At 40.8% G+C, this 15,427-nt stretch overlaps 1 protein-coding gene across 1 annotated transcript in view; it reads right to left on the bottom strand.

Moving 5' to 3' along the window:
* The window catches only part of BPTF (bromodomain PHD finger transcription factor), a 122,461-nt gene that overhangs the window by 47,992 nt on the left and 59,042 nt on the right, over positions 1 to 15,427 (bottom strand). The window contains exons 6-13 of the mRNA XM_015423639.1: positions 10,107 to 10,310; positions 9,678 to 9,857; positions 7,335 to 7,508; positions 7,030 to 7,205; positions 6,220 to 6,575; positions 5,910 to 6,041; positions 5,685 to 5,814; positions 890 to 1,025 (exon numbers count right to left, since the gene is read on the bottom strand). Coding sequence (XP_015279125.1) covers positions 890 to 1,025; positions 5,685 to 5,814; positions 5,910 to 6,041; positions 6,220 to 6,575; positions 7,030 to 7,205; positions 7,335 to 7,508; positions 9,678 to 9,857; positions 10,107 to 10,310 — 1,488 coding nt within the window. The remainder of the gene's footprint in view (positions 1 to 889; positions 1,026 to 5,684; positions 5,815 to 5,909; positions 6,042 to 6,219; positions 6,576 to 7,029; positions 7,206 to 7,334; positions 7,509 to 9,677; positions 9,858 to 10,106; positions 10,311 to 15,427) is intronic.

The raw sequence follows: 15,427 nt of genomic DNA, 5'->3' as shown, positions 1-15,427 counted from the left end.
CAGAACTCAGAATGAGTGAAGCAGCAAAAGAATGTGAAGCAGCAAAAGAATGAGCATCTGTTTTTCTTCCTATTTCTGAAATGCTATTTTATTAAATAGTAACAACGCTGTCCATTTCCCCCAAAATAAGAACAAGTGATTTCCATTAGGAGACATACTAAAAAGCTATTCTCAATCATCATTGCTGTAGCCTAAGTAAAACCAGGTAGTCATTTCTACACTAACTTCATCATATGCAGAATACAGATTCAAAATCCTTTCCCTAGTTGAAACAAGGGAATTTTATGGATTACCAAATAGTCAAGCTTCCCCTTTTGCTGCAAGGTGTAATTCAAATAATGAAGACAATGGGTTAGATCCAACCCTGTCTACATGAACAAGTGGGGTGCATTTAATTCCCCTTTTCATAGCAGTCCCCCACCCTATGTCCCATGCTAATTCTGATGTTCTCTGACCCCCAGGAGCAGCTTTTGAGGGCCAAGGGGCTATAGCAAGATAGAAGTGGTGGCAGAGATCCATAACTCATGTGGTCTTCTGGATTCAAACCCATCAATTACAAAAAATTAAACCACTTTGTGAATTCAGACTAAATACTATATTAAGATTATTTATGACAGTGCATTATACACAGATTGATGAAATACATACACATAAATTTGACGACATACCAGGAATTCTAAATCTTCTGAAGTATTTGCATAGAAATAACCCGCCCTGAGCCTGCTTGCGGGGGAGGGCGGGCTAGAAATACCATGAACTAAATAAATCAATAAAGTGACTAATAAATTATGGAAGCATTTGAAAACCAACGGTGCTGTGGGCATATTTTTGATGCAGTCAACTGAACAAGGCAATAATTGCATGTGAAATAAAAATTTCTTATACTTACTTGGTAGTGATTTCCTGTAACTAACATTAGTATTTCCAGGTAGTCTGGGCACAAATCTATGAACATGGGTTTTACTAATCCAAATCCATCCACCATATCCGGTTACTCTATACTCTTCTCCTTTTTGTTTCCAAACCTGTTAACATTACGGAAACTGATTTTTAAAATAAATTTACTTGAATTGCTTACATGTATTACAGTACCATCCACAAATATAATGAGTTTGTCTGGAGGCAGCCTCAGCACCCCCATACCTAACCAGAGGTAAAGGGGAGACGGCCACATGGAGGAGCCTGCCCACAGTAGAATCCAGTCCCACCTCTGCCAGTCGACATAGCAGGGCAGTCTGCCCTCCAGTTGGTAAACCCATTGAAGCAGGACCTGCCTAACAGACCTGCATCAGGCAAGAGAGGATGGGGGTGGGGTGGCTCTGAGCCTTAATGTACCAGCACCAGAGGGCTGGGGGGAGGCAGACCAGCCATTTAAAGGAAGTTGAGTGCAAGGTTTGAGGCTGGCCTGGCACAGTCGCACCCAATTGGTAATCACTCCTGCCAATCAACCCAGGATGGTGGGGCAACCCTGAAGGAGGCAGGAGGAGAAAGGGGCGGGCATATCTTGGAGAGTTTCCCTCATAAAGGCCAGGGACTCAGGCCTGTTAGCTAACTGGCTACTGGGGAGGGCAACAGAAAGAGAGGAAGAACACCTAAGGTAGTGTTAACCCCTCCCTTCTCTTATCTAAAGCCTGTTGAGGCCTACAAGAGGGACCCTGGAGGGAGGGTCAGCGCTGCCCAACCCTGATACTGTGGCAGACACAGAGTTTTAAACAAATATTACAAGGAACTATTTTACATTTAGCCTAGGACCAAAGCCAGTAATAATCAAAAAGAAGAGAAAGGGAGCAGGGCTTGTTAAGCAACGAACTGTTTACCAGAATTCCAAGCACATTTCAAACATAACTGTTCTTCAGTAGGTAAATTATTAATTACATAATTATTTAAAAAATCTGATTCTTTTTTAAATTCAGTCTCCCCCAGCAGATTCCAGAGTTAAACAACAGTTCCACGATTGTTAAATTCCATTCAGGTTTCCTATGCATAGGAAAATTTGTTCTCTGCAGACTCGTTTGAACTGGAAACTATGGAAACCAGTTTTCACCCATTTGCTTAATTAAAACATCATGCCATGCTAAACTGTGGTTAAACAAGAAATGATCAAATCATCTGCCACCAAAAGATAACAGAGATCAGTATTCAGATTAGATGATATTAAACAAGTGAGGACCCCCCCCCCGACCTAGGGAAGCTCTCTGGAAATAAGCAGTGTACCTGGGGAACTTCATCCATTAACCAAGTCTCCTGAACGAGTAAAATATCAAAAGAGGCTACAAATGCTTTCGTGTCCTTACAATGAGCTCTTGAAAACCACTCATCTACATTCCTTCTTAAAATATGTAGCCTGTGAGTCCCACTCCGTCAGTCCCTTGCTGCACTGGAATCTGATATTGCAAAAATGGTGGTATTCCCCACATTAATTATGCTTTTATTATTCAAGAGGGACAGGAATTTTCTCTCCTAATGGGCTAGGAGGGTGATTTCACCAGTAGCATTAGGTGGAAGCTGGTTCTCGATTCTGTAAGAAGACTTATATATGGCAGCTGAAGCTAGAGCTGACTTTCTTTGATTGAATGGCTGGTTACATTCCAGCCTGATTTCTGATAGTGTGTGCTGTAGTTTCTGAAATGGAATGATTATAGTGTCTTGTTCCTCATAAGGTAGGGAGCAAATGATTGGAGAATATTTGCATCCACTAGATCCAGCTGGGCATCCTTCAAGAGGGATGGCAAAGGAGGAAAGGTTTTAACTTCATCTGCTAGAGTCATAATGATTAGCATTATCTTTCCTGGTTGGTGAGAATTCAATCAAGCGTCTTTCATTAGTAAATACCACTCTTTTGGGGTGAATTAAATTTTCTTTGCTATCTTCTGGTTAGAAATTTTCCCCAAAGGGACAAGCGGAGCTACAACTGGATTACAGTAACAATTCCATGGGATGATCCCATGGGAAGTAAACCAGTTTTGATTAGCCAGAATTTGAGAGGGAATGCTAGAAGTACAGAAAGAAAGAGTCAAGTGAATTTCCCTAAGGGAGCCTGGCATTTTTTCAAAATGTTTTAAATTCATTTTCTTTGTGTGGTAGTTTAACAGGTATCCTAAATGTTCTTTTATATGTCATTTATTATTCCAAGAAATCACTCTCCTCCTAAAAGGAAGAATAAGGCAGTGAATTTTTACATATATCAGGAACCACAGTGGAAAAAGAAAAGGGTGGATTTTAATAGAAGTTCCTTGCAAAGAGTCTTTGTTGTTGTTGTTTAGAGAAGTACCATGGCCTTTATCCAATTGTTTTTTAACAAGCATAAGAAAGGAGGCTATCTGGTCACCCAGGGAATTAACCTTATGATAACTTTTCTGAAGATTTTCAGCTACAAATAATATCTGTGAGGCCAGAATGTCTAAAATATGTAACTGATCATTTCTGCTCCCCTTTGTTTCTGAAGAATAGAATTTCTTTGACAAAAACAGGTCAACACTAGAAATAGAATCTGAAGAGAGAGAAGAGATTGGATTTATACCCCGCCCTTCACTACCTGAAGGAGTCTCAGAGCAGTTTATAATCCCTTTCCCTTCCGCTTACCACAACAGACACCCTGTGAGGTAGGTGAGGCTGAGAGAGCTCTCTCGAGAACTGCCCTTAAGAGAACAGCTCTGAAAAAACTTATGACTGACCCAAGGTCACACCAGCAGCTGCATGTGGAGGACCCTGTCCTCCCAGATTAGAGTCCACGCTCTTAACCACTACACCAAACTGGCTATCTGAAGTAGGGTTCTCCTGCATACAGGGTCCACATTGTCCCACAATAACATCGTTTCCTGTTCGTCCTATAAAGTATGAAATCTATTACAGGTTTTGACTCCAAAAGTAAAAAAAGTATCTAACTTACTATGTTTTGGAGCAGGAGAATTAATAGAATCGAAAGGACAACCCCTTTTCCTGCTCATTTCTAAATACCTGTGATCATATATAATGTAATCAATAAAATCAGTAAAATCAATAAATTTTAAAAATAAAATATTTAAATAGTTAAAATTATAAATGTAAAGTAATAACTTGGTGGAAAGTGCTATAAAATAAGAAAATTATATTATAATTTTTAAATATATATATTATAAAATTTGAAAGGCTTAAGAATAAGCTACAAGACTATCGCTAAAAGGGGGTACACCAAATTTTAAAACAACCAGCTGCTGGGAAAGCCCAACTTAATTGCCACACTGATACTTCAAACTGCCTACCCACTCTCTTAGTAAATTTACTAAAAATCTAGGCTTCCTTTATACAGGCAAACCAACTCCCCCTCCAACCCTGTAACTACCTGTTTGTAAAATTTATATATTAAAAAAGAAAAATAGCATAATCCCTCCAATAAATAAATAAATAAGCCTTCAGGTATCTTAAAACTTTAAAATAAACACCCTAAAGCCTCAAGAGTGCTAACAAGTCTCAAGAGTTTTCTCGCCACTCCATCCACACTCTCGCTTGAGTAGATAACCAAGGGAGGAAGAAAGAATAAAGCTACACAGAGACGACAGAAGCTACATACTAGAGATTAAAAAAATAGGGAGGATCAATGCAAAAGAAGAAGAATAAGGTTGAAATTGGCAGCCTCTAAGCAGAGCACAGTTTACAGACATCCCACACTATCAAACCAGACAAAACCGTGGTTAAATCTAACTATGGCTTGGAGTAACATCTAAATTGACAAAGTATCTTTTGTGATTTACCAGCAAGCCAGAATCAGAAACCATTGCTGGAAATAGATCGCACTATGTTGATGCTTAAACTAATACACTGTGTTTACAAGTATCACTCCAGATCCAGAGTCTGCTTGCATGTTGTATAGGATTAGATAGCATTTTCTAACATGAAGCCTCACTGGAGCAAAATGTGAACTTGTTGACCAGTTCAGAGTATTTCTCCATGTCTGCACAAGAAACCTCATTTAAGCACGAAAGCATAACCAGTTTTGTACTGCACAAGAATCATGCAGCAGTGCAAAATGGAAATAGGTACACACAGATAGACAACTGTTATTTACTGAAGCAGTCTCTGCTGACACAATGCAAGAAGGGGTATAGCCAACTTAACTGTGCTATCTGCATCCAACCAGGCAGAAGGGTGGGGCACACAAATTCAAGGCAATCTGCATGAAGAAGCCTCTCCCTGACACCTTTCCCTACCAAGAAACCAGCCAAAAGAGTAAATTATCTGCACAGTATGACTTTATAGGTGGCCTTTCCCCATAAGGAAAGACACAGAGAAACATTAGTTGCAACTCTATTCCCTGGCTAAACACAAAGCTCAGTATGATCAAATAACCGATGCCCTATATAGTGATTGGGGGAGGAGGGCATGCATCTTGGGAAGAGAAGTCAACATGCCTTCCGAAACACAGGTACCTTTTGTTTCTCCCTTTGTTCTAGCTAATGTATCACTTCCTTGTGGACTGGGCTTGTCCGGTTTTAGTGTTTTAAGAAATCTATGTTTTATTAACTGAGCAAGACAACATTCTATTATAGCATTCAGCTATGGCAGCAGTCAGAGTCCAATAAGAATCAAGCTGTGATCATGTTACCTATTCTTGGGCTGCATTTTTTTTTTTTTAAAGCAAAGACAGCAAAAATTCACCCAAAAAGTTTAGACTTCCAACAAACAAGACTGCTGTGCTGAAGCAATACCTGGTGTTTGATGGGAAATGTATACTTCACCCATGTTGCTTGTTGTATGCTTTCTCCCTCCTCCTGCTTTCTTTCCTTTTTTTTAACCTTCTCCTTTTCTTCTCTTTCAATAGATGTCATTCTCCGTAGCCTTACATTGCAGAAGATACAATACCACATATTAGTCTTTCCAACCGACCATATAATCATTTGAATGTCACTTGTACATTATGATTTCCACCTTACCTGGTATGCCCCAAGGACTCCCTCCAAATCGGCAGCATGACAACTGGTTTAATTGCACACTCTAATATAGCCAAAGCTAATGCAAATTCTCTAGGTTTGCTACACATCTGAACAGCCTTTATCCAATTAGACCTATTGTGGCAAAAATAAGAAATCTTTTAAGTTTCTTTCTGTACATAATGATATCTTAACTGACTGCAAAACACTGGACCAGCAGTTATGAAAATGGCCTTAGTAGCACAAATGTAACAGTTTCAATAACAAGTATGTAATACTTCAGAAATATAATGAAAAACACAAATGAGTTCACCTGTGGGAAGCCCAGTTGGGGTGAAGGAATGAGGACGGGATGTTGTTCTCTAGCTGAATGATTGTTAGCCTCAGAGTGGATATTGTAAGAACTTTTGACCCATGAACAGATCCATTCCATTTGAATTCCCCAGCTGGACTCAGACAGAATTTATGAGAGAGGTGCCGTCTCTTGTCATGGTCTTCCCGATGCTGATGTTTGTTCAAAGCAAATGAATTTGTAGCATATTGATTATGGTACACTCGGTATTTCCCTTCTTGACCAAGTTTGAAATAATTGTTGATGTTTCCTTTCATCACTATTTCTTTTTTGGTGTTAAGTCGAGAGATTTCCCCTTGGGAATTAACCACAAGGACCTTATTAAAGGGAAAAAAATAAAAATTACACTCTTGTTTTAAAAGCCTAACCCCCCCTTACCTTTAGAACGATAATACTGATGTTTAACAACAGTAGGTTAGATCCAGTGCTTCTTTAACACTGGTAAAAGGCACGTTCACCAGTGGGGGAGGGGAACAGTGTTTGTGCCAATTCCCCCTTTCCCATTTCCATGAGTTAGCCCTCAAGGCAGGCTTACAGGGATTCTTGACCCATGACAACAGCACAAATAATTTTCTATTCTGGAGCAAAAAAAATGAAATAGCATGTTTAATACAGGAAATCCTGTTGCACTGTGAACGGTCTTGGTATCCTAATGAAAGTTACTAGGTGGCACTCTTCATCTAGCTGTCCTAGTAGCAAGAGCACTTCTGAACTAAATAATACAACCTTGGTTTATTTTGTAAAAAAAAAAATTCAAAATGAAATTCCAACCTCTTTGCCTTCTTTAAATAGCTTATTTGCTTCATGAGCAGCAGCAGCAACCTGTTGACTTTTCAGCTGGCTGAGCTTGCTATCCGGATTCCGTAGCCGAGTGACCATTCGTGTTGAGCCCGGGGTGCCTCTTCCCATGCTTGGAGAGTCACTTCTTTCACCATTAGATTTATCACCTGCCAATTTTTTAAAAAAAATCCTATTTGAACATGTGCTACACAGAAAGCAAAATTCTGTGCATTTTTCTTCAAACACAGAAATTATGTAATTAAAACTGAGACCAGAATATGCTGGTAATTTCTTACCTAGCTCCTCTGCACTCTGGGATCCTCCTTCAGTGTTTTCCATTTCATCAGATGTCTTCATAGATTCACTGTGCATAGAGTTGAGCTCATAGCTAACGGTGTTTTCTGAATCTGGCAAGAGGGCTTCAGTAGATGAACCAATATCCAGGCTAGAAATAGTCTTAGTTGTTTCATCTACAAAAGGTAACTATTTTAAGTCAAGAACACTTCAAATTGCAAATAGAAATAAAATTCTGGCCTGAAGCTGCTGAAATGCCAACACAAGATAAATCCCAATGTTTTCTTAATGTATCAAAGATATAGTATATGTTTAATTTTACATGCTGATGTATAAATCCCTTCTGATCCAGCGAGACAAAGAACAGCTCTTTCCTGCCTCCCCCTCCCAAGTCTCACAATGCTTGTCAGCCCTCCCTAAGAATGGTGTGAAAAGCTGTATGGAACCAGCTGGAAAAGGGAATCCGTGAACCTGTCAAGTGGTGTGGGGGAGAGTGGCCTCGGATCCAACCACAAATCTTCTTTAATCAGGATCACACCCCTGACTCTGAACCCCTTCCTCACACACCCTCTTGTCTGTCACATCTTTTAATCTCAATATGGAATAGAATCCCCACTCCAGACACACATTTAGGAATTCATCTACTTTAAGTTATTTCAAGTGTGCTCTTTATGACTCTGAAGCAAAGATGAAGAGTGACTTCTGTGACTGTATCAAGAAGTTACCTTGAATAACTTCAGTCATATGAAGTGTATTTTCCCTTGCAATTCTATATGTATGGAAAAAAACAATTAGTAGCTAACAGAATGGAGATCAGGGATGGGTGGAGTGGAAGTCCACGAGAATGGAATGTATTCACTCCCATCCCCCAAAACAAGGAAGTGGTAATTTTTTCCTTATAGCAGTCTTGTGAATAGTTTCATCCATTTGCTTATGGCAAGAAAGAATAATCTCTAATTGACTGCACAATGGTCAATAGATATATCAGGCAATTTCCAAGGGCTGCCATGCCACATGGGAGAAGACCTATTGTTTTATGGCAACTTAGATGATGGAAATGAGAGATGGTCACCAGATCCTGCTGCTCTGACCACAGATGATCAGACACTAGGACCTAGCAGCCTCCTTTCTTCTTCCAGCTGTCATGTGCATGCAGAAGTCTACAATAGCTGTGCATGAGGGCCAGCAACTTTGTTGACTTATCTGCACATCTGCCTTCCTACAGGGAGCTTTATCACCATCTAATGTTCCTGGGAAAGAAAAGAGAATACTATCCCGAGCGTATTTTAAAGAAAATGGGAAGGTAGATGCAACATCCCTAACAGTGCAGTCCTAAAAACGCTTTCCTGGGAGTAAGCCCCACTGAATATTCCTAAGTAGGATTCTGAGCAGACCTACTTAGGATTGCTCTCATTTATCCTGAAAGCCCTATGTAGGTAAATTCATGTACAGCCCTACCTGCTAAGCAGCGGCAGATTTGAGATCACAAATTAATATTTTCTCACGAAAGCATGTGCAAAGATTCTAGGACTGGCCTCTGTTGTCTAGTTGCAAAATCCTTATCTTACTGTGTTTCTGTTGCTCCACAGGAAGAGAGGAGGCACCACGCTGGAAGCCCAGCGCAACTAGGAAAACCATACTGAATTGGTGCTCGTAAATGGAAGTCATATTCTCAGAGAAGATGAGGAAAGCTGCTCAGAGGTCAGAAAAGCTAGACTCATTGAACTTGTACTACTTTGTAGGTATCTGTATAGTTAAAAGAACATTTGGTCCCGTAAGGTTTAGTTGGGTACATGATGCCCAATACTGTTATCTAATGTTACCCTTACTTTACTTAAGAACCAGCAAAGACTAAGGTGAAGCAGCTTTGGAAGAGCAGATCAAACGGAAGAGACAGGAATAGTGGAAAGTTATGTTTTCTGAGGCGGTCTGACAAGAATAGATCAAGCTGCCTCAAAGGAATAGACCATCCTCCTTCCATCAGCCCAGATAAAAATACTGTACTAGGACTAGAGTCTAGAAACTGAGGATGGTAAAAGAGTTTACATGAAATAACTAGTCACTTTTCCTAACAGCTTTACAGTACTTGATAGATTAAAATAATGTATGAACAGTCTCATAAGTCTGAACAGACCTTCAGTAAAGCTTTGTTGAAAATGCTCACAAATATTAAAGTTTATAACAAACGAAATATAAAGTCACATTTTAAGAGCACAGACAGATGCTGTTCAAATGCACACTAAACATAAGCTGATTCCAAGTATTCTAAAGGCAACAAAACACCAGGCACATCTACAATACTGGTTAATAACCTCTACATTTCACTGCTACAGTGCCCTCTGTACCTGAGACATCTTTGGAGAACTCTGCTGCCAATTTCCTCTCTGCCTCGTTATCACCCATTTCTGTCTCACACCCCATTGTGTCCTTCCCTTCAGAGGCAATCGTCTCTTCCACAGAAGTATTTCTGATGCTGTCTTCAATAGGTGATGCCAAGGAGCTGCTTTTATCCATGTCTGTTGGCTCTACAATAAAACAAATAAGAGAGCTGTATAGATATGCTTAAAACTGCTTACCAGGAGGGCTAATTTATCAGTTAAGTTAATTAAAGCTGCCTACACCAAGCTTAACATCACTGGCGAACGATGGATATTTTGCAATGAGAAAATGTCTGCCTAGATTACAAAATGTTAACAGATTAAAGTGCAAAACACTTTACCACATGAAACGAATAGCACTGCAACAAATAAACTGACTGAATTCTTTGTCCTTACCTTCCTTTTTTCCTTTCTCAGAACTTTCTTCTGGTGGTAGATCTTTATTTACATCTAGTTGCTGCTTTGAAAGTTCCTCTTTGCTGGTATCTGTATCTGTGTTGTCTTTATTCTCAATACTGGCCTTTTCCGTTTCATCAGCTGTTGCGCTCTTGTCCTCCAGTATTTCTCCTTTTCTGATCCTCACTGCTTCCAGAATTTCTTCTAATGTAAAAAAGAAAATCTCAGACACCAATGCAAGCTTTTAAAAGCTGAAGAGTAGAGCCATGAAGGACCAGACTGTGGAGTGCACCAGAGCTTGGTTCCTCTTCCCCTTGCCGAAGCATCACCCTGTACCACTAACCCAATATAGGATCTGTGTAATACAGCAACTGAGTAAACAATGCAGAGCATAGGTGTGCAATATTGATTTCACAGTACCCCATCTTTAAGCTCTGGGTGTTCACTGTATGTCCTTGTTCAAACCAACAGTCAATATGAAATTCTAGCAAATGATATTAGCAAGTAACAGTTGTATAGAATAATCTGAAGGCTTAATAGTATGCGTAGAGCACCCTCAAAAATTCCACAAATTGGTGTCTCCAGTATGAATCTGACTACAAATGGACATAAATTAAATCTAAGTGAGTTGCAAGTTTATAGAAAATAAATCAGGGCTCTCTGAAAGGGGATATGGTCAGTCTTACCATCTTCTGCTCTCAGTTTGATCACTGCAATGTTTTTAAAGGCTACAAGTTGGAGATAAGATCTTTCAAAAATATAAGAACACCAAGTTGTTTTCAAAGAGATGCAACAGCTACTGTAAAACAGAGTCAGGGGTCAGCCTGGGTGTTTGCTGGTGGTGAGCTTTTACTTTTAATTGTTGTTTTAATACTTTTGTCTGGTTTTTGGTTTTCCCTTTGGGGGACAGAGAATGAACATTAACTTAACATGAAGGTTCCTTCTTCAGGAGGGTGAGGAGGACATTCTGATACACTTGAGTTCCTCTTCCCATAATCCCTGGAGGCAGAAAATTGATTGCACTTTCCGTCTCCAGGGGAAGAGAAGCCCATTCCTAAGTCTGGAGACTTCCATAGATGATAAGAGTCCACAATGTGTGCCAAACAAACAAACATGGAGAACAAGGCTTACAGAACCCTATGAAACAAACCATACAGGTAAAGATAAACTGTTAGCACAGAGAACAATGAACATGGAGACTGGCAGTCAATCATCCTTCAGGAAGTATAGTAGATTGAACAGAGACCCTCCAACTAGGGTAAGTTCAGAGTGTCCTCCTCGTCCTCGAGATGAAGGAACCTTCATGGTAGGTCCAATACTCCATTCTCTCTTGAAAGGGAGGCGGACACTCTGATATGCTTGGGATGTTACAAAGCTCATCTGATTCCGGGAGGGAAGAGTGACTGCCAAGCATAGAGATAAAAGTAGGACTAAGCCACCTGCTGTAGGACTCTCCACACAAATGCTGCCTCAGCTGCAGTGATAGGTCCATCTTGTAGTGCCTGATAAACACTGACACTGAAGCCTAGGGAGCAGCCTTGTATACATCTGCAACAGATGCATATGTGTCAAACACTGCTGATGTGGAAGCACTCCTTGTTATATGAGCCAGGATTCCCTCTGGGACTTAGAGGCCCTGAGATTCATATGCCATGGAGATGAAGTCCTTTAACCACCTGATTAGTGTAGCTTTAGAAAACGTTTTTCCCTTTGACTGTTGGATGAAAGGTCACAAAAATGGACTACAATTTCTTAAATGGCTTGGTCCTTTTGATATAAATGTGAAGTGCTCTGTGAATGTCAAGTGAGTACCAATTCTTCTTCCTAGGATGAGATAGTTTTGGGCAGAAGGATGGCAAACATACCTCCCGTGAACTGTGAAAAGGTGTGTTGACCTTGGGAATGAAGGTGGGATCTGTGTGCAAGACCACCATGTCCTTGTGATACATAAACCCTTTGTGATGGAAACAGCACCAATCTCTGGGATCTGCCTTGCTGATTTAACTGCTACCACAAAAAGTACCTTCAGGGTAAGGAACTTCAGGGAAACTTCCCTCAGAGGCCCAAATGGAGGATTGGTCAGAGCCAGAAGAATGACTTGAAGTCTCCAAGAAGGAAACCTGTGCACTGTAGGGGGTTGAGACAAAGTGACTCCCTTTAGAAATCTCTTCACTCCTGGGTCTCTGGAGAGTGGTGTACTGCTAACTCATGAAAATACAGTGCTCAGGGCAGTTACTTAGCAATGAAGAGCACTTGCTCTTAGACCCTGAGAAACTCCATCCTGTAGGCAGGACAATACCTGAGGAAGATCCAGGATTTCTGGTTGCAGATGTCTCCTCTTGAAACATTTGACAAAGGCCTTCCAAGAACTGTTATAAATTCTGTAAGTTGAACTTCTCCATGGTATCTGATCAGAGAAACCCTGTGTGATCAGTGCTTGCTGCTCAATCTCCATCCTGTCAGACGAAACCATCTTATCTGGATGACAGATGCAACCCTGAGTTAGTATGCTGGGCAACACTGGAAGTTCCCAAGGAGGTTGAACTGACGATTTCAGCAGCTGGAAAACTAAGGCTTCCTGGACCAATATGGGGCCAGACAAATCAACTCTGCCTTCTCCCGTTTCATTTTGTTCAGAACCTTTGGAAATAAAAGTATTGGGGGAAAGGCATATAGAACGCCCAATGGCCATGGGGACATCAGAGCATCCACTTGCTCTGCTTGTTGACAGTAGTATCTCGGGAAGAATATGGGTGTCTTGGCATTGGTCAGGAAGGCCAAAATGTAGAACCAAGGACTGGAATGTTTCCTGGCTGAGGGACCACTCCTCCGGTTCAGCCTGGTGCGGCTGAGCCAATCTGCTTGAGCATCAGAACAGCCTGTGCCAGCTGCATAAGGTTAGATCTATGTGCTGACCACTAGGATGGTATATTGAAGGTTGGCCACTATCTTTATTAGGATTATCTCCCTTTCTGTTAAATATTCCACTACTGGAAACCAAAAGCCTTGGAATGTGCTTTGGTAATTATGTAAGTTTTGTTCTGTGGGACGGTATGTAATTTTGCTTTACTATAAAGCAGTCCCAGAGCTTACGTTGCCACATTAGTAGAATTGGACTTGATTTGTCCCTCCATTTTTTTGCTATTACAATTCTTGCGGCTGCTAAAAGATAAAGAGATTAATTATCTTTTATTTGTGATTTCTCTAGTGTTTAACTCATGGGAGAGAAGAGCCACCTCAAGATGCACAGGTAACTTAATTCCTGTAATTATGCATATTTGTTCTAAGATTTGTAATTAGAAAGCTTTAATGCTAGGGCAAAGCCACCAGCAATGTAGAAGGCCTCCAATTTGGCCACAATTCTTCCAGCATTTCGGGCTGGATTTAGCATTAATACGCTGTATTCTTGTCGGTGGCAAATACCATCTATTTATTACCTTGAATTAATTAAATCTAATAGCAAATATTTTAGATGTCATACTAGGAGATTTCCACATTTCTGGCCAATCTGTGTCTTTTATTCTGTCATGGCACTCTATATTCCAAATTGTCTGATAATTTATTTTAGGTGTCGATTTTATTAATGTTAAGATTTTATAGCCAGGAGAGTGAACAGGAAAAAGTGTTCAAGAAGAATTTTTTCTATTAAGGACAGCATAAACATTTGGAAGACACATACATCTGAAATGGGACAATGCTTTATTGACTTCTATAATAAGTTATATGATACATCAAACCCTTCACCATTTAATGTTAGAATGTTTTATATGGTTTTAGGATTATTTAAACTGTCTATTGTGTGTTTTATTCTTTCTGTAAGCCGCCCTGAGCCAGCTCCAGCTGGGAAGGTGGGGTAGAAATCTGATAATAAATAAATAAATAAATAAATAAATAAATAAATATTTGCTATGCCGCTGATGTTTTCTGCTCTGAGATAGGCTAGATGCTCTGCCCAGGACATGAGAATGATTGATTCTTGTTGCAGCTTCCTGGTTTTGCTGCAACATGGCCATGGTGTTGTCTATCTGTATACATATGTTCAATTGAGACAGATTGTCTTGGAAGTGAAGAAGTGCCAGAAAAATTGCACATAGTTCCAAAAGACTGATACTGAGAGGAGCTTCTTGATGGGACCAAGTCTCTGTACGTGGTCCAGTGAGCAATGGGCTCCCCAACCCATCAGGCTGGCATCTGCTGTGATCTGTTGGTATGTGGTCACTTGAAAGGGTTTGCCTATAAGCAAGTCTTTCTTGCTTGTCCACCAAAGGAAGTCCTTCCTGAGATGATGATTGATGCTAACTCTGGTGAGCCCCTGATATGTCAACAGTGTCCACTGAAGTACCCAAGAGTGTGCCCAAGCCCAACAAACTGTCTCAATAGCTGCAATAATGTAACCTAGCATACACCAGCAGGCACTCCAGGATCATCACCTCCATTGATTCTGCAGTGTGAACCTGTTTCACAGTCTGAACAACCTTCTCTGTTCTGTCTAGTGGAAGACACATTTTTTTCTGGATTGAATCGATCACTACCCCCAAATGGATGATGACTTGGCAGGTGTCAGTTGACTCTTCTGGAAGTTGATCAGGAAACCATGACTGGAGAGGCACTGGATAGTATCTTTATGTTGGGGTGGATTCCTCCCCCCCCCTCGCTTTACATGAGGGGATGTGAACGCTTGAACAATTTGATGTTTATCTTGTTTTAACTGCTCAGAACTCACAGTTCATCAGAAGACTTCCGCCAGGTAAGTAAAATCGCTTGTAAGGACAAAAAATGGGAAAGGGAAAAAAAAACTGAACCTAAAACCTAGAATTCAGAACCTAAAAAGGTTAGTCAAGAATAGAAGAGGGCCAACTCTAAAACTCTAATTATGAAACATACAAAAATATACATGTATTTATTAAACACAAATTAACATAACAAATAAGGGCCCATTCATACCTCATATACAAATATAAAAATACAAAGGCTGATAAAATAGACCTAACCAGGGTTCGTTTCGTAGAAAAAGAGCTAGGGGAACTCATTAGCATAACTCATTAGCATATGCCACACCCCCTGACATCAGGGGCCCGGCGGTGGACCTGCAAGGCCGGTGGGAGTGCGAGGAAGCCCCGCCAAGGCCCTCCCTGGCCCCAGGCAGGCAGGGGTGGGGAGAGGCGGGGAGGAAGCAACTTACCCTCCCTCTTCTCCTGCCTCCTCCTGGCTGAATGAGGGCTGGAAGCGAGGCGGCCGGAAGCAGGGGGCGGGGCTTCGTCGTGTGCCCCGCCCCTCGCACCTCACCTGGGGAACTGCGATCCCCCCCAAATCGACCTCTG

This window comes from Gekko japonicus, unplaced genomic scaffold (genome assembly GCF_001447785.1).
Source record: "Gekko japonicus isolate JY-2015 unplaced genomic scaffold, Gekko_japonicus_V1.1 scaffold33, whole genome shotgun sequence".
Taxonomy (NCBI): domain Eukaryota; kingdom Metazoa; phylum Chordata; class Lepidosauria; order Squamata; family Gekkonidae; genus Gekko; species Gekko japonicus.
This window is presented reverse-complemented; position numbering and strand designations above follow the sequence as displayed.